The sequence below is a fragment of the Pan paniscus genome, chromosome 20 (assembly GCF_029289425.2).
Source record: "Pan paniscus chromosome 20, NHGRI_mPanPan1-v2.0_pri, whole genome shotgun sequence".
Taxonomy (NCBI): Eukaryota; Metazoa; Chordata; class Mammalia; order Primates; family Hominidae; genus Pan; species Pan paniscus.
Window position 1 is genome coordinate 55,806,739 of NC_073269.2, and position 25,318 is coordinate 55,832,056.

Below are 25,318 nucleotides of genomic sequence, written 5' to 3' on the forward strand. Positions count from 1 at the left end.
TCCCGCTGCTTAGCTACCTGCGGGTGTCATTGGCCCCGCCCCATTTCCCCACGCTTTGAAGGGGGCGAGTCTCCACAGACCTCCCAGGGGGATAGACAGCAGCTGGTGTGACCCTACACACCCAGTGAGGGCTCTGGAGCCGCGGTGCCGGAAGCGGGGACCCGGGTTTGAATCCTGCCCCTCTGGTGTGGTGCGGCCTCTTCCCACAGACTTTTGGCCTCAGTGTTCCCCGCCTGGGAAGTGGGGACTGGCCCTGGTACCTGGCTCCAGAGCTGCACCCAGAGGCGATCAGCCCGGTGCGGGAACGGGGCGGGGTGGCTGCAACTACGGGCCACGGATCCTGACCCGCCCTGCCCACGGTGACTATCCACATCCTCATCCTGCTGTTGCTCCTCGCCTTCTCCGCCCAAGGGGACCTGGACACTGCAGCCAGGTGAGAAACCCGGGTGGCAGCAGGGACAGGGCGGGAGGGAGACCGTAAAGGGCGAGCGCCCTCTCCCGGCCGCGGAACGGGCAGGTGATCTGTAAGCCTCCCCGCTGGTCTTGGAGTGCTTGGGTGCCCACCTCCATCACGCTCCATCTCTCAATTCGGTTTGAACCCGGTTTTCTCCCACGCTCCCTCTCCAGGCGAGGCCAGCACCAGGTCCCCCAGCACCGCGGGCACGTCTGCTACCTGGGCGTATGCCGGACCCACCGCCTGGCGGAGATCATATACTGGATTCGCTGTCTCCACCAAGGAGCCCTCGGGGAAGGCCAGCCACGAGCCCCAGGACCCCTACAGCTATGGGCGCCGCCGGCGGCGCGAGGCGGAAGCCCGGCTGGGTTCCCAGGATTCCGGCCTGCAGCGAGGGGGCTAGCGCAGTGCCCAGCTCGCTGGGTGACCTCGGGCACGGCTCGTCCCCTCCTCGGCTTCAGTTTGCCTATCTGTATATTGGAGCTTCTACTCCACATTTCTTCTCCCCTAACTCCAGCCCCTGAAACCGTCTTCCCCAGTCCCTCCCTGGGCTGCGACTAGGTTGGACCTAGAAGCACACGGGACCAGGCTGGGCGAAGAACACTGACGCCCAGAGCCGAATAAACAAGAGTTCCGTGTTTCAGTCTCTGCTTCTCTGTACCTATTTCGACCTCTCAGTCGGGGCTGGGTCTCTAATATACCCTACTCTATTAGCCATGCTGCTTCTCCCCCACGGAAGTCCCACTGTCTACCTTGAATCCAACCCGCTGTGGCGCCTTTCTTGCCAACTCAATCCATGCACCTTCTGTGGGTGGTTTTGGCGGGCCGTCCTGACCCCCAAACATCCCTCCTCCCTCCCTGGCGTGAAAGGGCTGAGATTTGCTCCGGCACCCTACGCGCCTGACGTTATAATGCACCTGGGGTGGGCTGCGACCTCCCAGCTGAGCCTTGTTCCTCGAAGAGACAGGAGACTAAGAGACAATGAGCTGAGTGAGGAGCCCAGGAACCCGGGTTCCGAACAGCTACGTAGAATGCGAGCGGCCAAATGGTGGAGAATCTGGCCGGGTAAAAGGAGACGGAGGACTGGGGATCGAACGGATGTAGGGGATTGGACGCCGTGGCTCGAAGGGGGCGGGGATAGAACGCGGGGATTGGAAGGAGGCGGGGATAAAACCCGGGACCTGAATACCCGGCTAGGGACACGAGAGACAGGAATCGGGGTTTCTGGGTGACGGTGATCTCGGGGTGGGCAGGACTCCAAAGGCCCGTCGACCCGGTGGTGGACTCCTTGCACTGGGATTGGACATATGCAAGCGGGAGATTTGGGGCCGGCGCTCAAAATCGGGGGGCGGGGGTGGACTCGGGTTTGGACCCCAGGATCCGATCAGCGGACCCCTGATTCAACGTGGTAAGTACTGGACCCCAGGGGCTCGGGCTCCGGCGGGGCCTGGAGTCCTGTGTCTAGGGTTGGGCGTGCAAGCCTCTCCATCACTTGTCCTCGACGCTCGCCTCCGCTCACAGCCTCAGCATCCCAGGCTGCGAGGCATGCGCAGTGGGTGCTTCCTTCCCCATTCCCTCCAGCACGGGCGGGGGGAGGGGACGCTGAGCGGATGAATTTATAGACACCATCCCCCTCGCCTTGGCATGAGAAGCGGAAATGGGGTGGACAGCGTCAATGTCTAACAGGTGTTTGTTTCATATGGGTCTAAAACTAATGTTTTTCTCAAGACCCCGCAACTCAGCCTGGACGAGTTTCCCTCCTCCACCCACCCCCGAATCTTGAGAATCCTGTACTGGGGGGAGGGCACTGCCCCCGCACCATGTTCTTGGGAGAGCAGGTAAAGGGGTTAACGCGAGCTATCCCTCTGGCCTCTCTATGCGTTCCCAGAGGTCCCGAATTGACGTCCTTCCCTCAAAACCTCCGGGTCTACAAACCAGGACCCTCAGGACCCTTCAGGTGCTCAGAGAAGGATGAGCTAGGTTATATAGTCCTGGGTCGGCGCAAAAAGGCAGCTGAAAGCGTGAGATCCCGGGTCTGAGGGAGGAGGGGCTGGGGCCTGGGCTTCTGAGTCTGAGGGAGGAGGGACTGGGGCCTGGACTCCTGGGTATGAAGGAGGAGGAGGGGCTGGGGGCCTGGACTCCTGAGTCTGAGGGCGGAGGGGCTGGGGTCCTGAAGTATGACTCTGCCCGACTCAGGGCTCCAGCGTGACATGGCTGAAGCGCACCAGGCCGTGGGCTTCCGACCCTCGCTGACCTCGGACGGGGCTGAAGTGGAACTCAGTGCCCCTGTGCTGCAGGAGATCTACCTCTCTGGCCTGCGCTCCTGGAAAAGGCATCTCTCACGTTTCTGGGTGAGGAGCGGTGCTGGTCGGTTTCCTTCCAGGGATCCAGGTTTCTGCTTCCGGGATGTCTGAGGCGCACTTCCGGCATTTCAGCTGGTTCATTTCTGGGAGACTATCACCCTTTTTTCCGAGAATTTCGATGTCTGCTCCCAGGACCCCTTTAGCAATTTCTCCGTGGCTCACTTCTGGGATCCACAGCCCCACCTGCTGAGAACCTCTGCTCACTTCTTTCACCCAAGAGGGGAACTGGGCCCCCCAAAAACTACCCACTTCCAGTTTCTAGAACTCCATATCCTTCCCTTATGGTGAAATTATCATTTCTCCCTTTCATCTCCAGCTTCTTTTGTAGTTGTTGTTTCTGAGACACAGTCTCACTCTGTCGCCCAGGCTGGAGTGCAGTGGCGGGATCTCAGCTCACTGCAACCTCCGCCTCCTGGGTTCAAGCAATTCCCTGCCTCAGCCTCCCAGGTAGCCGGGATTATTGGCGCACGCCACCATGCCTGGCTTATTTATTTATTTATTTATTTATTTATTTATTTATGAGACAGAGTCTCACTCTGTTGCCCAGACTGGAATGCAGTGGGGTGATCTTGGCTCACTGCAACCACCTCCCAGGTTCAAGCGATTCTCCTGCCTCAGCCTCCCGAGTAGCTGGGATTACAGGCATGGATTATACGCCCAGCTAATTTTTGTATTTTTAGTAGAGACGGGGTTTCAACATGTTGGCCAGGCTAATCTCGATCTCCTGACCTCAAGTGATCTGCCTCCCAAAGCGCTTGGGTTACAGGAATGAGCCACCGCGCCCAGCCCAAACTCCTGCCCTTTGTCCCTGTTCTGGAATGCGCATGCCCAATGTGTAACCAGCACCCATGTCTGTCCCAGGGTTCCTGGTTCTAGAACTCTTGCACTGTCTCCATACAGGGACTCCCTGCTTGTCACATCCTCTGTGTGTGAACTGGGGTCTCGAACACCTGTGGGGTCATGATTGAGTTTGAATCCTGACTCCACCGCTTAGTAGCTGTGTCATCTTGGGCAAGCACCTCTCTTGGAGTTGCAGTTTCCCCTCGTGGAAAACATGGGTGTTGACAGCACCTCCCTCACAGGATAGCCTTGAAGACTAAATTAATTCTTCTATGTCCTGGCCCATGGCGAGGTCTGAGTGTTAGCTTCTGATATTGTTCTTCATTCATTCCCCATATATTTATGGGGCATCCGGTAAGGGCCTGGCCCTCTTTAGCATGGAGAACACAGCAGAGATCAACAGACAGAATCACGCCTGGGCACTGCGGGCTCACAGCTTTAATCCCAGCACTTTGGGAGGCTGAGGCAGGAGGATCACTTGAGCCCAGGACTTGGACACCAGCCTGGGCAACATAGGGAGACCCCATCTCTATTAAAAAAATAAAGACAGGTCGGGCACGGTGGCTCATGCCTGTAATCCCAACACTTTGGGAGGCTGAGGCGGACGGATCATGAGGTCAGGAGATTGAGACCCTCCTGGCTAACACGGTGAAACCCCGTTTCTACTAAAAATACACATACACACACACACACACAAATTAGCCTGGTGTGGTAGTGGGTGCCTGTAGTCCCAATTACTCAGGAGGCTGAGGCAGGAGAATGGCGTGAATCCGGGAGGCAGAGCTTGCAGTGAGCCAAGATGGCGCCACTGCACTCCAGCCTGGGCAACACAGCGAGACTCCGTCTCAAAAAAAAAAAAAAAATAAATAAATAATAAAGACAGAATCCTGCTTTTATGGAGTTCTCATTCGAGTTGGGGGAGAAGGCAATAAAACAGATGAGCAAAACAGAAGGCAGTAAAACAGATGAGCAAAATTAGGGTATGGTGACATTCTATAGTGTCATCTGATATTGATGGTGACACATGCTATGGTGAATGATAAATCGGGTAGAGAAGAGTGATGTGGGGGTGTTGCAGTTAAATAAGGGGGTGGCAGGCCAGGTGCGGTGGCTCACGCCTGTAATCCCAGCACTTTGGGAGGCCAAGGCAGACAGATCACGAAGTCAGGAGTTCAAGACCAGCCTGGCCAATATAGTGAAACCCCATCTCTACTAAAAATACAAGAATTAGCCGGGTGTGGTGGCAGGCACCTGTAATCACAGCTACCTGGGAGGCTGAGGCAGAAGAATCACTTGAATCCAGGAGGCAGAGATTGCAGTGAGCCAAGATTGTGCCACTGCACTCCAGCCTGGGTGACAGAGCAAGATTCCGTTTCAAAAAAAAAAAAAAAAAGGGCGGGGTGGGGGCGGCCAGGAGGATCTCCTGAAGCTGGGATGCTTCAGCAGGCTAAACTGAACCTCTGTGGTCTTGTTGGTTGTGAAATCTGTTCCAGTTGGCAAACAGCCACTGCCTTGAACTCCGAACCCCTCTCCCGCCCTTCGCCTGGGACTCCTTGGGCCTCAGGCCAGTCTACCAACTAAAGTGTTAACATGTGACCATCCTCGGCCGGGCGTGGTGGCTCACACCTCTAATCCCAGCACTTTGGAAGGCCGAGGCGGGCAGATCACGAGGTCAGGAGATCAAGACCATCCTAGCTAACACAGTGAAACTCCGTCTCTACTAAACATACAAAAAAATTAGCTGGGCGTGGTGGCAGTCACCTGTAGTCCCAGCTACTTGGGAGGCTGAGGCAGGAGAATGGTGTGAACCCAGGAGGTGGAGCTTGCAGTGAGCCGAGATCATGCCACTGCACTCCAGCCTGGGCAACAAAGCGAGACTCCGTCTCAAAAAAAAACAAACATGTGGCCATCCTTTTCGTGTGTTTAAATACATACATACATAGATACATACATATTTATAGATCTATAAATATATACATGCACACACATATATATGATAACATTGCATGGAGAAAAATGCACAATTTTTTTTTTTTTTTTTTTGAGACGGAGTTTTGTTCTTGTTGCCCAGGCTGGATTGCAATGGCATGATCTTGGCTCACTGCAATTTCCGCCTCATGGGTTCAAGCTATTCTCCTTCCTCAGCCTCCCAAGTAGCTGAGATTACAGGTGCCTGCCACCACGCCCGGCTAATTTTTTGTATTTTTAGTATAGACAGGGTTTCACCATGTTGGCCAGGATGATCTCGAACTCCTGATCTCAGGTGATCCACCCGCCTTGGCCTCTCATAGTGCTGGGATTACAGGCATGATCCACTGCACCTGGCCTTTTTTTTTTTTTGACATGGAGTCGGTCTGTTGCCAGGCTGGAGTGCAGTGGCGTGATCTCGACTTACTGCAACCTCTGCCTCCTGGGTTCAAGTGATTCTCCTGCCTCAGCCTCCAAGTAGCTAGGACTACAGGCGTGTGCCACCACGCCAAGCTAATTTTGTATTTTTAGTAGAGACGGGGTTTCACCATGTTAGCCAGGATGGTCTCGATCTCTTGACCTCGTGATCCGCCCACCTTGGCCTCCCAAAGCACTGGGATTACACGCATAAGCCATTGCCCCTGGCCTTTTTTTGGAGACAGCGTCTCACTCTGTTGCTGTTGCCCAGGCTGGAGTGCAATAGCAGGATCTTGGCTCACTGCAACCTCCACCTCCCGGGTTCAAGCAATTTTTCTGCCTTAGCCTCCTGAGTAGCTGGGATTATAGGTTCCCACCACCACGCCTGGCTAATTTTTGTATTTTTAGTAGAGATGGGGTTTTGCCATGTTGGCCAGGCTGGTCTGGAATGCCTGACCTCAGGTGATCCACCCGCCTAGGCCTCCCAAAGTGCTGGGATTACAGGCATGAGCTACTGCGCCCGGCCAAACCCCAGTGTTTTCGTTTGTAAAATGAGATCATCTTAGTACTTACTTCACACGGTTTGGGGAGGATTTAAATTGTTAATCCTTGTAAATGGCACCTGGAATGTAGTAAGTGCTCATTAAACGTTAGTTAGCTCTCTGAGGCTTCCAAAGGAGTTTAGTTAGTAACGCAGTGCTGTTGTTCATTCCCCATTCATTCCATGCCCTGGTACTTCTAGAAGGCCTTACTGAGCTCCAGACCCTGCTCTGAATAGGGATCATTTTTCTTTTTCTTTTTTTTTCCTTTTTTTTTTTTTTTTTTTGAGACAGGGTCTTACTTACTTTGTTACCCAGGCTGGAGTGCAGTGTCACCATTACAGCTCACTTCATCCCTGAATTCCTGGGCTCAAGCGATCCTCCTGCTTCAGCCTTCCAAGTAGCTGGGACTAAGGTGTGTGCCACTGTGCCTAATTTTTTTTTTTGGAGACCTTGTTTTGCTCTGTCATCCAGGCTGGAGTGCAGTAGCGTGATCTTGGATCACTGCAACTTCTGCCTCCCGGGCTCAAGCGATTCTCGTGCCTCAGTCTCCCAAGTAGTTGGGATTACAGGTGCCTGCCACCATGCCTGGCTAATTTTTGTATTTTTACTAGAGACGGATTTCACCATGTTGGCCAGGCCAGTCTCGAACTCCTGGCCTCAAGTGATCTGCCTGCCTCAGCCTCCCGAAGTGTTGGGATTACAGGCGTGAGCCACCGCTGGTCTTGAACTCCTGGGCTCAAGGGATTCTCCTCCTTGACCTCCCAAAGTGCTGAGTTTACAGGAGTGAGCCACCACACCCGGACTGTTCTGCCTTTGACAGCCTCCCCTTCCAGGTCCTGCCTCAGAATATCCTCCTCCAGGGAGCCCTCCCTGATGCCCTCGAACTGTAACTTGGCAGCACAGGGCTCCTCCTATTTCTTGCCCTATAGCAATTAGTACTTACTTCATTCTGGACTGACCTCGCTGAGGGCAGGACCTGGATCTCTCTGTTCCCTACTAGATCTTCAGCCTCCAGCTCAGGGCTCTGCACTGGGTGCTCAGTAATGTCTGGGGATGGCACAGAACAGGGGCTCAGAGGAGAGGGCAGATGATTGAATGGATGCCCTTTCCTCCCCACAGAATGACTTTCTCACCGGTGTGTCTCCTGCCAGCCCCCTCAGTTGGCTTTTCCTCTTCAGTGCCATCCAGCTTGCCTGGTTCCTCCAGCTGGATCCTTCCTTAGGACTGATGGAGAAGATCAAAGAGTTGCTGCCTGACTGGTGAGGTCCCCCCACTCCAGCCCAGTAACCCCCAATCACTCTCCCTTCACCCAGTAAGTTCCTCTGTCATTGTGGTGTACCTGCTAAAGAAAAGTAACCTCTGAGACTTACATTGGGTCAGATTAATAAGGGTATAGCATGAAGAAAAAGGAGGTGAGGCCAGGCACAGTGGCTCACCCCTGTAATCCCAGCACATTGGGCATTGGGAGGCTGAGGTGGGTGTATCGCTTGAGGTCAGGAGTTCGAGACCAGCCTGGCCAACATGGTGAAACCTTGTCTCTACTAAAAATACAAAAATTAGGCCGGGCATGGTGGCTCATGCCTGTAATCCCAGCACTTTGGAAGGCTGAGGCACGTGGATCAACTGAGGTCAGGAGTTCAAGACCAGCCTGGCCAACAGGGTGAAACCCCGTCTCTACTAAAAATACAAAAAATTAGCTGGGCGTGGTGGCAGGAGCCTGTAATTCCAGCTACTAGGGAGGCTGAGGCAGGAGAATCGCTTGAACCCGGGAGGTGGAGGTTGCAGTGAGCCGAGATTGCGCCATTGCACTCCAGCTTGGGTGACAAGAGCGAAACTCCATCTCAAAAAAAAAAAAAAAAAAAAGGTGTGAGCTTTGCTGGGCACAGTGGCTCATGCCTGTAATCCCAGCACTTTTGGAGGCCAAGGCAGGAGGATCACTTGAGCCCAGGAGTTTGAGACCAACCTAAGCAACATGGTGAAACCCCGTCTCTACTAAAAATATCAAAAAATTAGCCAAGTGTGGTGTCACTTACCTGTGGTCCCAGCTACCCAGGAGGCTGAGGTGGAGATCACCTGAGCCCAGGAGGTCGAGGCTGCAGTGAGCTGAGATCATGCCACTGCATTGCAGCCTGGGCAACAGAGTGACACCCTGTCTCAAGAAAAAAAAAAAAAAAAATAGCCAAGCATGGTGGTTTACACCTGTAATCCCAGCACTTTGGGAGGCCGAGGTGGGCAGATCACCTGAGGTCAGGAGTTTGAGACCAGCCTGGACAACATGGTGAAACCCTGTCTCTACTAAAAATACAAAAATTAGCCGGGTGTGGTGGTGAGCGCCTGTAGTCCCAGCTACTCAGGAGGCTAAGGCAGGATAATCACTTGAACCTGGGAGGCGGAGGTTGCGGTGAGTCGAAATTGTGCCACTGCACTTCAGCCTTGGTGACAGAGCGAGACTCTGTCTCAAAAAAAAAAAAAGTATGAGCTTTGCCCGTCTCTAGTCATGTAGTCTTAGGCAGGGATCTCATCGTTGTTGATTGTCAAGGCCTTCATCTGTAAAATGAGGGTATGAATAATTGCTTCTTAGTGTGCTTGGAAGAATTAATCAAAATCCTGCCTGTCGGCCGGATGTGGTGACTCACACCTGTAATCCCAGCACTTTGGGAGGCTGAGGCGGGTGGATCACCTGAGGTGAGGAGCTTGAGACCAGTCTGGCCAACATGGTGAAACTCTGTCTCTACTAAAAATACAAAAATTAGCCGAGTGTGGTGGCGGGTGCTTGTAATCCCAGCTACTTGGGAGGCTGAGGCAGGAGAATTGCTTGAACCTGGGAGGCGGAGCTTGCAGTGAGGCGAGATCATGCCACTGCACTCCAGCCTGGGTGACAGAGAGAGACTCCGTCTCAATTAAAAGAAAAAAAAAATCATGCCTGTCATATAGTCAGTAGAGTGCCAGGAGGTCCTCATGGGAGTGGCTGCATTATTTTTATTGAGTTATTGTGATCTTCAGGAAGGGTCTGAAAACTGGGTGCAGGTGAGATGTCAGGTCTAGTTCTCGGATGAGTACTCCCGGGGAGGAAGGTCCACATTTTGTGCAGATGGCCCCAAAGAACAGACCCAGGATCAGATGTAGACAATTCCAAGAGGGAGGCCGGGCACAGTGGCTCACTCTTGTAATCCCAGCACTTCGGAGGGCTGAGGCAGGAGGCTTGAGCTCAGGAGTTGGAGACCAGCCTGGGCAACATAGAGACCCCTGTCTCTGAAAAAAAAAAAAAAAAAATTCCTAGAATGCTAGATTTACCCCCAGTCTACAGAGGGAAAGTGATTTGACCCAAGTCCTCCAGGTGACATTTGCAAACTTTGCAAACAAACATGTTGATTTAATGTAGCTTTAGACCAGCTTTTCCTAAATATAAGCTTGTATTGGAATTACCTGGATGGGTTGTTAAATCGCTGACTATGGCCAGGTGCTGTGGCTCACACCTGTAATCCCAGCACTTTGGGAGGCCCAGGTGGGTGGATCACCTAAGGTCAGGAGTTCGAGACCTGCCTGGCCAATGTGGTGAAACCCTCTCTACTAAAAATGCAAAAAATTAGCTGGGCGTGGTGGCGGGCGCCTGCAGTCCCAGCTACTCGGGAGGCTGAGGTAGAGAATTGCTTGAACCCAGGAGATGGAGGTTGCAGTGAGCTGAGATCGTGCCACTGCACTCCAGCCTGGGCGACAGAGTGAAACTCCATCTCAAAAACAAAACATGCCGGGCGCCTTGGCTCACGCCTGTAATCCCAGCACTTTGGGATGCCAAGGCAGGTGGATCACGAGGTCAGGAGATCAAGACCATCATGGCTAACACGGTGAAACCTCATCTCTACTAAAAATACAACAAACAGCCGGGCGTGGTGGTGGGCACCTGTATTCCCAGCTACTCCGGAGGCTGAGGCAGGAGAATGGCGTGAACCCAGGAGGCGGAGCTTGCAGTGAGCTGAGATAGCACCACAGCACTCCAGCCTGGGTGACAGAGCGAGACTCCATCCCAAAAACAAAACAAAACAAAAAAAACGCTGATTGCTGGACCCCACCCCGAGAGATTCTGGCTTGTTAGGTCTCAAAGGCGCCCAGGAATATGCATTTCGAACAAGCTCCCAGGCAGTGCTCCCAGGAGCCACAGTTTCAGAACTATTGCCTTAGAGTAGTGATAGCTGGAAGGAAAAAGTGTCCCCTCAATAGAAATAATGGCTGTCATTTATTAAACACCTACCAACTTCCATGGAAAGTGACTTTGGAAGCTTGGTGCTGCCACAATGGGAGGGGGCTGGAGGGGGTGACAGAGCTCACACCTACTAAAATGACAAAAATGGGTTTCTCTGTCTGACAGCCAAAAGATCAGCGCAGGGGCTGGAGGGGGCTGGAAGGGAGGGAGGTTCTGAGGCCAGGAGACCCAGGCCCAGCCTCTGTTTCTCTCCCCGCAGGGGTGGACAACACCACGGGCTCCGGGGGGTCCTGGCAGCCGCGCTGTTTGCCTCGTGTTTGTGGGGAGCCCTGATCTTCACACTGCACGTGGCCCTGAGGCTGCTTCTGTCCTACCACGGCTGGCTTCTTGAGCCCCATGGAGCCATGTCCTCCCCCACCAAGACCTGGCTGGTATGGGAGGGGCAGAGCCCTGCTCAGGCTCTCCTGGGACCCGCTTATCTATTCCCCTCTCTCTGGGTCTCTGTCCCCCTCTCTCTGGGTCTCTGTCCCTCTCTCTCTGGGTCTCTTCCCCCTCTCTTTCTGGGTCTCTGTCCTCCTCTGTCTCTGGGTCTCCATCCCCCTCTCTCTGGGTCTCTGTCTCCCTCTCTCTCTGAGTCTCTGTCCCCCCCTCTGGGTCTCTACCCCCCGACTCTCTCTGGGTCTCTGTCCCCCTCTCTCTCTGGGTCTCTGCCCCCCTCTCTCTCTGGGTCTCTGTCCCCCTCTCTCTGGGTCTCTGCCCCCTCTCTCTCTGAGTCTCTGTCCCCCTCTCTCTGGGTCTCTGTCCCCTGTCTCTGGGTCTCTGTTCCCTTCTCTCTTGGGGTCTCCGATGCTCTTAAGTCTCTGTGTCCTCTTTGGGTTTCTGTCCCACTGTCGACCCCTGCCCCCTCAACTCCCTGGCCCCGGTGAGGGGTTAATGACCCGGTAACTCCTCCTCCCCAGGCCCTGGTCCGCATCTTCTCTGGCCGCCACCCGATGCTGTTCAGTTACCAGCGCTCCCTGCCACGCCAGCCCGTGCCCTCTGTGCAGGACACCGTGCGCAAGGTGGGCCTGGGAGCGCGCAGACGGGCTGGGGCGGCCGGGGCGGGCCGGGGGCGTGACCTGCCCTCTTCTCCCCTTTAGTACCTGGAGTCGGTCCGGCCCGTCCTCTCAGACGAGGACTTCGACTGGACCGCGGTCCTGGCGCAGGAATTCCTGAGGCTGCAGGCGTCGCTGCTGCAGTGGTACCTGCGGCTCAAGTCCTGGTGGGCGTCCAATTATGTGAGTCCCGCCACCGCCACCAACGCCCCACCTGAAAGGCTAATGTTGTGAGCTCGCCTGCTAAACTTGCGAGTTATACGCCCCACCCCACGACACGCCCACAACCCACACGCCCCCAGCCCCCAAGGGTCAATACACTGAGCCCCGTTCACATACAACTATACCCTAACCTCAACATATATATATATATTTATATATATATATAAGCTTATATATTTATTTTTATATATGCTCATAACATATATATGCTCTCTCTATATATTTAATGTTGAAGTTTGGGGTATAGATGCTCCAGTATTCTGAGCTTCACCCTTGATCTTCCAAAGTTTGAACCAGAATTCCAGGACTTAGCCGTGGCGCAGTGTCTCACGCCTGTAATGCCAGCAGGTTGGGAGGCCAAGGCAGGCGGATCACGTGAGGTCAAGGGTTCAAGACCAGCCTGGCCAACATGGTGAAACCCCGTCTCTACTAAAAATACAAAAATTAAACGGGTCTGGTGGCGCACGCGCCTATAATCCCAGCTACTCGGGAGGCTGAGGCGGGAGGATTGCTTGAACCCAGGAGGCAGAGGTGGCACTGAACTGAGATCGCGCCACTGCACTTCGGCCTGGGCCACAGAGCAAGACTCTGTCTCAAAAGAAAAAAAGGAAAAGAAAGAAAAAAACAAAGACAAAACCAAAGGAGTTGAATGGTGAGGAGTGGTGGGAGAGGCCTGAACTCCAGACTGAGGATCCTGGACTCTTTCCTGGGGGTACTAGGGAGCCATGGGAGGGTTTGGAGCAGGGAAGGGGCAGGGTCAGCTTTGGTGTGGGGGAAAGACTGGAGGGCGGGAGGCTGCAGAGGAAGCTACCGTGAGACCTACCATTGTAGGTCATTGAGACACTGGGCTCGGATGAGAAAAGCTGCGGCAAGAGTGAGAGGGGAAGGGAAGAGGGTCCCCGGCAGAGCCCCACGGGGCAGCTACGTGGAAGCCTCAGTTGGTCAAACCCAGCAAAGGGGACGAAATATCGGAGAAGTAAAAGGGAATGCAGGCCTTGCTTTTCTGGTTAAATATTTTTTTCTTCACACTTTTGGACAAGATTCTGTTTACACATACACACACACACACACACATTTCTTTCTTCCCTTCCTTCCCTCCCTCCCTCCTTTCCTACCTTCTTTCCTGCCTGCCTGCCTGCTCTCTCTCTTTCCTTCCTTTTTTTCTGTCTCCTTCCTTCCTTTTTTTTTTGAGATGGAGTCTCACTCTGTCGCCCAGGCTGTAGTGCACTGGCACCGTCTCAGCTCACTGCAAGCTCTACCTCCCAGGTTCACGCCATTCTCCTGCCTCAGCCTCCCATACCTGGCTAATTTCTTTTTTTTTTTTTTTGTATTTTTGTATTTTTAGTAGAGATGGGGTTTCACCGTGTTAGCCAGGATGGTCTCGACCTCCTGACCTCGTGATCCGCCTGCCTCGGCCTCCCAAAGTGTTGGGATTTACAGGCGTGAGCCACCGTGCCCGCCCTCTTTCTTTCTTTCTTTCTCTATCTTTCTCTCTCTCCCCCTCCCTCCCTTTCTGTCTCTCTCTCCTCTCTCCCTCCTTCCCTCCCTCCTTCCCTTCCTTCCTTCCTTCCTTCCTTCCTTCCTTCCTTCCTTCCTTCCTTCCTTCCTTCTCTCTCTCTCTCTTTCCTTTTTCTTTCTTGGAAGGGGTCTCACTGTCACCCAGGCTGGAGTGCAGTGGCGTGATCAAAACTCACTGCAGCCTTGACCTCCCAGGCTCAAGCCATCCTCCCATCTCAGCCTCCTGAGTAGCTGGGACTACAGGCATGTGCCCCCAAGCCCGGCTAATTTTTAAATTTTTTGTAGACATGGGGTCTTGCTATGTTGCACAGACTGGTCTCAAACTCCTAGGCTCAAGCTATCCTCCCACCTCAGCCTCCCAAAATGCTGGGATAACAGGTGTGAGCCACTGCGCCCAGCCTGTATATTTTATTGTACCTCCAAGCCAACTGCCAGTGACACACGCACCATTTTTTTATGTACAACAACAACAACAAAAAACCCTACAAGAGCAGCTAAACCGTGACACAGTGCTTTCTTTTGTGTTTTTCATTGTTTGAATTTTATCATGGTATTGGCAAGGCCACAATTTTCATGTATTTACACATATGTATATTATTTCACATATTTATTGTTTTATAAATTTTACATTTATGTTCTGTTTTTCTTTTTTTGGGGGGACAGAGTTTCACTCTTGTTGCCCAGGCTGGAGTGCAATGGTGCGATCTCAGCTCCTTGCAACCTCTGCCTCCCCGACTCAAGCGATTCTCCTGCCTCAGGCTACTGAGTAGCTGGGATTATAGGCGTGCACCACCACGTGTGGCTAATGTTTGTATTTTTAGTAGAGACAGGGTTTCATCATGTTGGCCAGGCTGGTCTTGAACACCTGACCTCAGGTGATCCACCCGCTCAGCCTCCCAAAGTGCTGGGATTACAGGCAGGAGCCACTGCGCCCAGCTGTACCTTGTTCTTTCCACCAGCTATGTAATATTCCACTGCCGGGGCATAACAGGGTTTAGCTAACTGATCCCCCATGGATGGATTTCTAGGTGATCGCTAGTTACTGACTACGATGGCTGACTTCTTTGGCTCCATCCTCCCTGCCTGACACAGGAGCATCGGGGGCCTTCCCTGTCCTACTGTCCCTCCCCCAACAGGCCCCAGCCCCTCACTGTGTGTCTCCCCACCCCGCTCCCAGGTCAGTGACTGGTGGGAGGAATTTGTGTACCTGCGCTCCCGAAATCCGCTGATGGTGAACAGCAATTATTACATGATGGTGAGAAGGGGAGGGGTGAGGTTCATAGGCCCCAGGTCTAGGGTTGGGGGGTACCTGGGCGGAATGTGACGGTCATGCTCAGTGACCTGGATCTAGATGCGCCATCTGGGATTCATCATTCCACCCTCTTTTGGGGTCAGGACCTGTATTTGGGTCAGTGGCTCCATCGGGGGCAAACCTGACCCTGGGTGTTTTGCCATCCCCTCTCCCGGTCCGCAGGACTTCCTGTATGTCACACCCACGCCTCTGCAGGCAGCTCGTGCTGGGAATGCCGTCCATGCCCTCCTCCTGTACCGCCACCGCCTGAACCGCCAGGAGATACCCCCGGTGAGAGGGCCCCAGTGGGTTAGGGATGGAGGTGTGGTCCTGTGGCCTTTGGGCCACGTGGGTCCTGGAAGGCAGCTCACAGCCCACGGTTTCCTGCAGACTTTGCTGATGGGAATGCGCCCCTTATGCTCTGCCCAGTACGAGAAGATCTTCAACACCACGCGGATTCCAGGGGTCCAAAAAGGTGAGACCCTCTCCTGTCCCCACTGATGGAGGCAGAACAATATAGTGGCTAAGAGCATGTTTTCTGGAGTCCGCCTGACTGAGCTGGGAACCATTGCTTCCTTGCTGTGTGACCTTCTGCACGTTATTACCCTCTCTGAGCCTCAGCTTCCACTAAAGTGGGATAATAATTGTACCTAGGGGCTGGGCGCAGTGACTCATGCCTGTAATCCCAGCACTTTGTGGGGCCGAGGTGGACAATTGCTTAGGCCAGGAGTTCGAGACCAGCCTAGGGCAACGTAGTGAGATCCGGTCTATATACAAAATTTAAAAATTAGCCAGGCATGGTGATATGCGCCTGTGGCCCCAGCTAATCAGGAGCCTGAAGTGGGAGGATCACCTGAGCCCGGGAGGTTGAGGCTGCAGTGAGCTGAGATCTCACCACTGCACTCCAGCCTGGCGACAGAGTGAGACCTTGTCTCCAAACACTAAGTAAATAAAAGTCCTAGGGTGCTGATGATTACTAGGGTACTTTGAACAACTGACGACACCTAAGAAGTGTATAATAAATGGTCGCTATTTTTATGTGTCTGGCCTTCCTGCCCCCATGCTTCTGCCAACGCCACCCCTAGACTACATCCGCCACCTCCATGACAGCCAACACGTGGCTGTCTTCCACCGGGGCCGATTCTTCCGCATGGGGACCCACTCCCGAAACAGCCTGCTTTCCCCGAGGGCCCTGGAGCAGCAGTTTCAGAGAATCCTGGATGATCCCTCACCAGCCTGCCCCCACGAGGAACATCTGGCAGCTCTGACAGCTGCTCCCAGGTAAGGGTCGGGGGTCAGGGGTCAGGGGCTCTCAGAGGCCGCCAGTGTCCTGAGACTGTGGAAGGGCAGGGTGGGGCCAGGTGGCGGCTGGGCAGGATGGACTCAGGCACATCCCGGGCCCTCCAGGGGCACGTGGGCCCAGGTGCGGACATCCCTGAAGACCCAGGCAGCGGAGGCCCTGGAGGCGGTGGAAGGGGCCGCTTTCTTTGTGTCACTGGATGCTGAGCCCGCGGGGCTCACCAGGGAGGACCCGGCAGCATCGTTGGATGCCTACGCCCATGCTCTGCTGGCCGGCCGGGGCCATGACCGGTGAGTGAGTCTTGGGATGGGGCCCCCAGATGTGGCACCTGAGAATCCAGTATCAGACCTAGGACCCCCGACAGTAGACAGCCAGACCCTGGAGCCCACACCTGCAGAGTCTGTAGACCAGGGGCTGCATAGAGCTAAGGACCCCAGACCCAGTGCTTTGGGACCTGGAGACCTCTGACCTGGGGAACCCCTCGACCTGGGACCCAAGACCTATAAACCAGACCCAGTGACCCCCAAATCTGAGACTCCCAAACCCCTGAGCTGGACCCTCCGACCCAGAGAACTCAGCATCACAGACCCAGAGACCCCAGATCTGAGGACCACCAAACCCAGGACCCCTAGGCCCAGGGACCCCAGACTTGGCAACCTCAGCCTCAGAACTTGAACCATTCAATCCTCAGGCCTTAATGCAGGCACCCCAAATCCATGGCCCCAGACCCAGACTTCCAGACCTAGAGATTCTCAGGCCTGGCAGGCATCACTGAATTCCTAGGCCCCAGGGGGGTCCCGCTGACCTTCCAGCACCCCCAAAAGCCTTGAACCTTCCTCGGCAAGTTTCCTAAAAATCTCCAAACTCCAGACTGGGCATGGTGGCTCATGCCTGTAATCTCAGCACTTTGGGAGGCCGAGAGGGGCAGATCACCTGAGATCAGGAGTTCAAGACCAGCCTGGCCAATATGGTGAAACCTTATCTCCACTAAAAATGCAAAAATTAGCTGGGCATGGTGGTGCATGCTTGTGATCCCAGCTACTTGGGAGGCTGAGGCGGGAGAATCACTTGAACCCTCAGCTACTTGGGAGGCGGAGGTTGCAGTGAGCCGAGATTGCGCCACTGCACTCCAGCCTGGGCGACAAGAGTGAAACTCCATCTCAAAACAAACAAACAAACAAAAAAACAATCTCCAAACTCTAAATCCCAGACATGTCTTGGAGACCTCCAGGGCCACTACTGGGGACCCCCAATGGTCCTAGAGATCCCCATACCAGCACCCCAATGGATTCCCACATCTTCCCATCTAGAAAACCCCCTCAAGTCCCACAGAAAGCACTCCGAGGTCCCCGTGCCCCTCGCTCTTGGTGACCCATCTGAACTCTCCCCGACAGCTGGTTTGACAAATCCTTCACCCTAATCGTCTTCTCTAACGGGAAGCTGGGCCTCAGCGTGGAGCACTCCTGGGCCGACTGCCCCATCTCAGGACACATGTGGGAGGTAGGGCGGCCAGCCCTCCCTGGTTCTGCGGACCCCCGCCCCATCTCCAAAGACCGTCCTCTCCAGCGCCTTAGTGTCAGAAGAAAAACTGAGGCTTGGCCGGGCACGGTGGTTCATGCCTGTAATCCCAGCATTTTGGGAGGCCGAGGTGGGCGGATCATGAGGTCAGGAGTTCGAGACCAGCCTGGCCAACATAGTGAAACCCTGTCTCTACTAAAAATACAAAAAAATTAGCCAGGCATGGTGGTGTGTGCCTGTAATCCCTGCTACTTGGGAGGCTGAGGCATGAGAATCACATGAACCCGGGAGGTGGAGGTTGCAGTGAGCTGACATTGTGCCACTGTACTTCAGCCTGGGCGACAGAGCAAGAATACATCTCAAAAAAAAGAAAAGAAAAACTGAGGCTCAGGGAGAGGCAGAGGCTGGCCCAGGGTCACCTGGCAAAGAAAGGGGACTGGGATGAGGACCTTCCTTTGATGAGTTGGTAACTGGGGCTCAAAGAAGGGAAGTGATTTTCCCAGAGTCACACAGTGAGGAGTTACAGAGCAAGAAGATGACTCCAGGCTGGGTGCAGTGGCTCATGCCTGTAATCCCAGCACTTTGGGAGGTCAAGGCAGGAAGATCAATTGAGCCCAGGAGTTTGAGACCAGCCTGGGCAACATAATGAGACCCTGTCTACAAAAAACGTTAAAAAAAAAAAAAAAAAAAAAACAACTAGCCAGTCATGGTGGTACATGCCTGTGGCCCCAGCTACTCCGGAGGCTAAGGCAGGAGGATGGCTTGAGCCCAGGAGTTTGAGGCTGCAGTGAGTTATAATTTCACCACTGCACACCAGCCTGGATGACAGAGCAAGACCCTGTCAAAAAAGGAAAAGAAAATAAGGACAGTAAACACCAGTTGAGTATTGGTGTTAGTCCTGTTCTTGATGAACATGAACCTGAGACCGCATCTGTGAATATCAGAGGTTTCTGTTTCTCAGGGACTGCCCCCTACCCGAAAAAGGGCTGTATGGAAAGAGGTCCCGGGTTAGATGGCCTCAGTCCACAGGGAGGAAGGGACTCTGACAGCCTCTGTTTGCCCACAGTTCACTCTGGCTACAGAATGCTTTCAGCTGGGCTACTCAACAGACGGCCACTGCAAGGGGCACCCGGACCCCACACTACCCCAGCCCCAGCGGCTGCAATGGGACCTTCCAGACCAGGTGAGGCTGGGTTTCTGGGCCTCTCCTCCAAGTCCCAAGATTCCTAGCCTTGACTTCAAACTCATCCCCACCCCCAATCTGAACGTGAAAATCAACCCCATTCCTACCCCCAACCCGAAACCCATGCTTCCCCCACCCCCAAATCAGGCCAAATGCATCCACAACCTCAAACCCCAACACGAACCTCATCCCCAGCCCCAACTCCAACCCTCCTCCCACTGCCAATCCCATCCTCAACCCCAACCCCATCTCTACCTGTTTCAGACTCAAAAACCACCACTGTCCAACCCCAGCACCAACCCCTACTCCATTTTCCTTCCAAATCCATCTCCATACCCAATCCCATCCCAACACCACCTGAATTCATTCCCATGTTCATCCTAACTCCACCCCATACCAAACCCTAACCCCATACCCAACCCCAACCCCATCCTGTACTCAACCACGACCCCACTTCCAATGACAACCCATGCCCAACTCATCCCATACCCAACCTCAACCCCATACCCCACCCCAACCCCATCCCGTACTCAGCCACAACCCCACCTCCAACCACAACCCATGCCCAACTCGAATTCACTTTCCATACCCAACCCCTTCCCCGTTCTATTCCCAAACCACTCTCAGTCCCTCCTCCATCCCCATCCCCAACCCCAGCTTCAACTGTGGCCCAACCCCAATCTTGTTCCAGTCTACACCTGCCATCCCTATCCCCATTTTTTTTTTTTTTTTTTTGAGATGGAGTCCCGCTCTGTCACCCAGGCTGGAGTGCAATGACATGATCTCAGCTCACTGCAACCTCCGTCTCCCAGGTTCAAGCGATTCTCTTGCCTCAGCCTCCTGAGGAGCTGGGATTACAGGTGCCCACTACCACACCCAGCTAAATTTTTGTATTTTTAATAGAGATGAGGTTTTGCCATGTTGGCCAGGCTGGTCTCAAACTCCTGACCTCAGGTGATCCAACCACCTCAGTCTCCCAAAGTGTTGGGATTACAGGCGTGAGCCAACGCGCCCGGCATTTTTTTTTTTTGAGACGGAGTCTTGCTCTGTACCCAGGCTGGAGTGCAGTGGTGCGATCTCAGCTCACTGAAACCTCTGCCTCCTGGGTTCAAGTGATTCTCCTGCCTCAGCCTCCCAAGTAGCTGGGACTACAGGCACGTGCCACCACGGCCAGCTAGTTTTTTGTATTTTTAGTAGAGACGGGGTTTCATCATGTTGGTCAGGCTGGTCTCAAACTCCCGACCTCAGGTGATCCGCCCGCCTCGGCCTCCCAAAGTGCTGGGATTACAGGCGTGAGCCACCGTACCCAGCCCCTATCCCCATCTTTAGTCTCATCCTTCAATTCTCTTCTCTTCTTTGTCCCCATTTCCATATTCTGCCGCAACCTTAACTCCACATCCACCTTCGCTTCCAGCCTTATTCCTGGCTTTCACCCTACCCCCATCTGTAACCCCAACTACTCCTCTTCCCTCCTCCTCTGGCAGATCCACTCCTCCATCTCTCTAGCCCTGAGGGGAGCCAAGATCTTGTCTGAAAATGTCGACTGCCATGTCGTTCCATTCTCCCTATTTGGCAAGAGCTTCATCCGACGCTGCCACCTCTCTTCAGACAGCTTCATCCAGATCGCCTTGCAACTGGCCCACTTCCGGGTCAGTTGGGTTCCCCATCCACAGCCCCCTCAGGGTCTCAGTCCACCTGAGCCCCCAAGACCTGCCCCTCCACGGTTCCTTGTGGTCGCTGCCATTGTGGGTTGGCCATCTTGAATTCTCTCTCCCAACCATTCTTGGGCTGGCTGGAGGAGGCTGGAGGTCTGGACAGAGATAGGTCAAGTCTGTAAGATTTCCTGAGCCCAGTTGACAGACTCCTCTTCTCCTCCCTGTCCCCCAGGACAGGGGTCAATTCTGCCTGACTTATGAGTCGGCCATGACTCGCTTATTCCTGGAAGGCCGGACAGAGACGGTGCGGTCTTGCACGAGGGAGGCCTGCAACTTTGTGAGGGCCATGGAGGACAAAGAGAAGACGGTGGGTGCAGCCCTCGTTTGAGGCTTCAGTCACTTCTGTTTACTCACTCATCCACTTGCAAACGTTGATGGGACCTACTGAAGCCAGCCTCCACGAGGGGCACAAGGGACAAGGGATGAATCAGACCTGGCCTCTGACTTCAAAGAGCTCACTGATGGGGGGAGACAGCCCAGCATGGTGTGATATCTGCTTTCATGGTGGTCTCACAGGGCACTGGGGGTGCACCCAAGAAGGAACCCCATTTCTTTTTTTTTTGAGATGGAGTCTTGCTCTGTTGCCCAGGCTGGAGTGCAGTGGCACAATCTTGGCTTACTGCAACCTCTGCCTCTCTGGTTCAAGCGATTCTCATGCCTCAGCCTCCTGAGTAGCTGGAATTATAGGCACCCGCCACTATGCCCAGCTAATTTTTTTTTTTTTTTTGTAATTTTAGTAGAGACGGTGTTTCACCATGTTGGCCAGGCTGGTCTCGAACTCCTGACCTCAGGTGATCTCCCCGCCTCGGCCTCCCAAAGTGCTGGGATTACAGGCGTGAGCCAATGCACCTGGCTGGAACTCCATTTTTACAACGTAACTCTGCCCATTTAACCTCTTTGTGACTTGTGACCTTCCTTTGCACCCCTGTACCCTCTCTGCCCAGATCCCACCTGCCCCGCACCTCTTCTCCCTTGCCCTACACCTAGCCCCGCACCTACAAGGTATTGTGGTTCCATGGAAGGAGTTTGGACTCTGGGGCCAGACACACCTAGGAACCCGCCTGGCTCTCCCTGGCTGTGTGAACCTGGCCAAATGATTTCCCCTCTCTAAGCCTCAGTTCCCCATCTGTAAAATGGGGTTGATATTCCCACCTTGCAGGGATGTGGCAAGCTCAGTTGAGGCCAGATGTGCCGCAGGCCCAGCACTAAGTCGACTTCCTGTCTTTCCATGACCTGTGACCTCCCTGGGGACCCCAGGACCCACAGTGCCTCGCCCTGTTCCGCGTGGCAGCGGACAAGCACCAGGCTCTGCTGAAGGCAGCCATGAGCGGGCAGGGAGTCGACCGCCACCTCTTTGCGCTGTACATCGTGTCCCGATTCCTCCACCTGCAGTCACCCTTCCTGACCCAGGTTGGGGCACAGGGAAAGGGTTAGAGAGGGAAGTGGGAGACCATGGAAGAAGGGAGAGGTTTCAGGGAAGGAGGGTGATGTTGAAAAAGGACCCATCAAGGCCGGGCGCGGTGGCTCACGCCTGTAATCCCAGCAGTTTGGGAAGCTGAGGCAGGCGGATCACTTGAGGTCAAGAGTTCGAGACCAGCCTGGCCAACTTGGCGAAACCCTGTCTCTACTAAAAATACAAAAATTAGCTGGGCATGGTGACAGGCACCTGTAATCCCAGCTACTTGGGAGGGCTGAGGCAAGAGAATCCCTTGAACCTGGGAGGCGGAGGCTGTAGTGAGCTGAGATCGCACCACTGCACTCCAGCCTGGACGACAGAGCAAGACTCTGTCTCAAAAAAAAAAACAAAAAAACAAAAGGAGGGTGATGTTGAGAAAGGATGCATCAGCAGAGAAGTCAGTTGTGGGGGGGCGGCAAGGCAGAAGGCGGAGAGGCAACGGGACAACGGGAGCAGACAAAAGGGGAGAGGGTCAGTGGGGTGGGGATAGGAGGAAAGGGCGTGGTCAGAGGAGGGGCGTGGTCCGAGGGAGAAGAGGAGAGGGACGTGGGTGGTGAGACGAGTGAGGGGCGTGGCCAGATAGGGCGTGGTCAGGAGAAGGGCGTGGCTAGGGAGAAGGAGGCCCGGATTTACGGGTAAAAAAAAAGCCAGGGACGCAGGGAGTGAAGTGGAGCCAAGGGCCGGACCTGCAGATCTCTGTCCTGCACATGTGATGGGCTCCTGTCCTCAGGTCCATTCGGAGCAGTGGCAGCTGTCCACCAGCCAGATCCCTGTTCAGCAAATGCATCTGTTTGACGTCCACAATTACCCGGACTATGTTTCCTCAGGCGGTGGATTCGGGCCTGTGAGTGGAGCTGGGGCGCGCTGGCCCCCAGAGGAAAGAGGGGGCTGGGGGGCCTGCACTCCTGCGTAGTGGGGGTGGAGGGGACCGGAGCTATTTTCTTCCCTTCACTCTTGCCGTCTCCAGGCTGATGACCATGGTTATGGTGTTTCTTATATCTTCATGGGGGATGGAATGATCACCTTCCACATCTCCAGCAAAAAATCAAGCACAAAAACGGTGAGACAAACGTGTATACCCACCAACTCCCTCTTTCCTCAGGAACCAGGAGTCTGGGCCCCCAGCCCTTCCTCCCTCAGACCCAGGATTCCAGGCCCCAGCCCCTCCTCCCTCAGACCCAGGATTCCAGGCCCCAGCCCCTCCTCCCTCAGACCCAGGATTCCAGGCCCCCAGCCCCTCCTCCCTCAGACCCAGGCGTCCAGGCCCCCAGCCCCTCCTCCCTCAGACCCGGGAGTCCAGGCCCCCAGCCCCTCCTCCCTCAGACCCGGGAGTCCAGGCCCCCCAGCCCCTCCTCCCTCAGACCCGGGAGTCCAGGCCCCCAGCCCCTCCTCCCTCAGACCCGGGAGTCCAGGCCCCAGCCCCTCCTCCCTCAGACTCAGGAATCCAGGCCCTTAGCCCTCTTGTTTCTCAGCCTCCAGGATCCCATCTCCCAGCTTCCCCTGGCTCTGACCTGTTCTCCTTCCAGGATTCCCACAGGCTGGGGCAGCACATTGAGGACGCACTGCTGGATGTGGCCTCCCTGTTCCAGGCGGGACAGCATTTTAAGCGCCGGTTCAGAGGGTCAGGGAAGGAGAACTCCAGGCACAGGTGTGGATTTCTCTCCCGCCAGACTGGGGCCTCCAAGGCCTCAATGACATCCACCGACTTCTGACTCCTTCCACCAGGCAGCTGGCCTCTCCGAGGAATAAGGGTGAAATTGCCACAGCTGGCTGACACAGGACAGGGGCAACTGGTTTGGCAACCCCATATCCAGGCCAATAAAGATATGTGAGCTGGGTGTGTGGTGTCTGCTATGCTCTTGGGCAGGGCAGGGGTGGAAGAGGTAAGGACCAGGGTGGAGGAGGACAGAAGCTCCTATCCATTCCCAGGCCCAGCCAGGGATTCCCAGTTGCAGTCACAGCTTCAACCACAGCCCGCAACACCTGCCCAGTGTACTTCATTTCCAGCTTCAGTCATACCAAACCCAACCCGCCAAGGTCAGTGCCAATCAAACACAACCTCACAAGTCCTGAGCCTAATTCCTGCTGCCCCAACACCACTGTCCACCTCAAATCCATCTCCAGGCCGGGCGCGGTGGCTCATGTCTGTAATCCCAGAACTTTGGGAGGCCAAGGTGGGCGGATCATGAGGTCAGGAGATCAAGACCTTCCTGGCGAACACTGTGAAACCCCGTCTCTATTAAAAATACAAAAAAATTAGCCGGGCATGGTGGCGAGCACCTGTAGTCCCAGCTACTCGGGAGGCTGAGGCAGGAGAATGGCGTGAACCTGGAAGGCGGAGCTTGCAGTGAGCAGAAATTGTGCCACTGCACCCCAGGCTGGGGGACACAGCGAGACTCTGTCTCAAAAAAAAAAAAAAAAAAAAATCCATCTCCAAACCTAAAGATCCAGCCACCCCAATTGACAATCCCCAAACGAACCCACGAAAATTTTTATTACCCAACCCCAACTCCAGCCATTTCTTTTTCTTTTTCTTTTTTTGAGAGAGAGTCTTGTTCTGTCACCCAGGCTGGAGTGCAGTGGTGCAATCTTGGCTCACTGCAATCTCTGCCTCCTGGGTTCAAGCAATTCTCCTGCCTCAGCCTCCCAAGTAGCTGGGACTACAGGCATCCGCCACCATGACCGGCTAACTTTTTTTGTATTTTTAGTGGAGACGGGTTTTTGGGGTTTCATCATGTTGGTCAGGCTGGTCTCGAACTCCTGACCTCAAATGATCCACCCACCTTGGCCTCCCAAAGTGCTGTGATTATGGGCATGAGCCACTGTGCCTGGCCTACTCCAGCCATTTCAACCTCTTCCTCAATGACGGATTCAGCTCCCATAACTAGGAAATGCACTGCCCAGTGCACACCACCCTAATGCTGCCATCATTCCAGCAATCAGCAACTCCATGATGCCACACCCCACTATACACAACAACTCAACTACAGTTCGAACCACACAACCAACACAACGTCCAACTCCAAGCTCCACCATCCCCACCAAATATCCCTTCTCATTTCCACCATAACCCACACTTTACCTTGACCCATAGTGATGGCTTTATTTTTATTTATTTATTTATTCATATTTTGAGATGGAGTCTTGCTCCGTCACCCAGGCTGGAGTGCAGCGGCGTGATCTCAGCTCACTGCAAGCTCCGCGTCCTGGGTTCCTGCCATTCTCCTACCTCAGCC

At 54.4% G+C, this 25,318-nt stretch overlaps 2 protein-coding genes across 15 annotated transcripts; both read left to right on the forward strand.

The window, feature by feature from the left end:
* Nucleotides 1–344: 344 nt before the first annotated feature.
* On the forward strand, nt 345–1,100 carry ADM5 (adrenomedullin 5 (putative); the record flags this gene model as incomplete). Its single annotated transcript, XM_055102863.1, has 2 exons — nt 345–433; nt 628–1,100. Coding segments are annotated over 2 exons (477 nt in total), but the record flags the coding sequence as incomplete, so codon positions are not given.
* Nucleotides 1,101–1,634: 534 nt separating this feature from the next.
* Nucleotides 1,635–23,920, forward strand: CPT1C (carnitine palmitoyltransferase 1C). 14 transcript variants are annotated; one of them, XM_034946318.3, is made up of 20 exons: nt 1,638–1,862; nt 2,651–2,805; nt 7,704–7,843; nt 11,045–11,216; nt 11,745–11,846; nt 11,925–12,062; nt 14,797–14,874; nt 15,094–15,201; nt 15,301–15,385; nt 15,996–16,191; nt 16,318–16,500; nt 17,605–17,710; nt 18,795–18,911; nt 20,396–20,560; nt 20,799–20,933; nt 21,884–22,036; nt 22,813–22,926; nt 23,050–23,142; nt 23,609–23,730; nt 23,808–23,920. In XM_034946318.3, exons 2-20 carry the CDS (start codon nt 2,665–2,667, stop codon nt 23,854–23,856), a joined length of 2,397 nt encoding a protein of 798 aa, XP_034802209.2. In that variant the 5' UTR covers nt 1,638–1,862; nt 2,651–2,664; the 3' UTR covers nt 23,857–23,920. The 14 variants fall into 14 exon arrangements, with proteins under 14 accessions (XP_063456579.1, XP_063456574.1, XP_063456578.1 ...); XM_034946317.3 differs by having other exon boundaries at nt 23,609–23,920; XM_055103344.2 differs by lacking the exon at nt 1,638–1,862 and adding an exon at nt 6,876–6,996 and having other exon boundaries at nt 2,669–2,805; nt 23,609–23,920.
* Nucleotides 23,921–25,318: the final 1,398 nt, after the last annotated feature.

Excerpts from the sequence above, each read along its gene's own strand:
- CPT1C (XM_063600504.1), top strand. The coding sequence starts at position 2,665 with ATGGCTGAAGCGCACCAGGCCGTGGGCTTCCGACCCTCGCTGACCTCG. Across the intron at positions 16,501-17,604 it reads GCCGGCCGGGGCCATGACCG|CTGGTTTGACAAATCCTTCA; the intron begins GTGAGTGAGTCT and ends TCTCCCCGACAG. Across the intron at positions 22,037-22,812 it reads AGTCACCCTTCCTGACCCAG|GTCCATTCGGAGCAGTGGCA; the intron begins GTTGGGGCACAG and ends TCCTGTCCTCAG.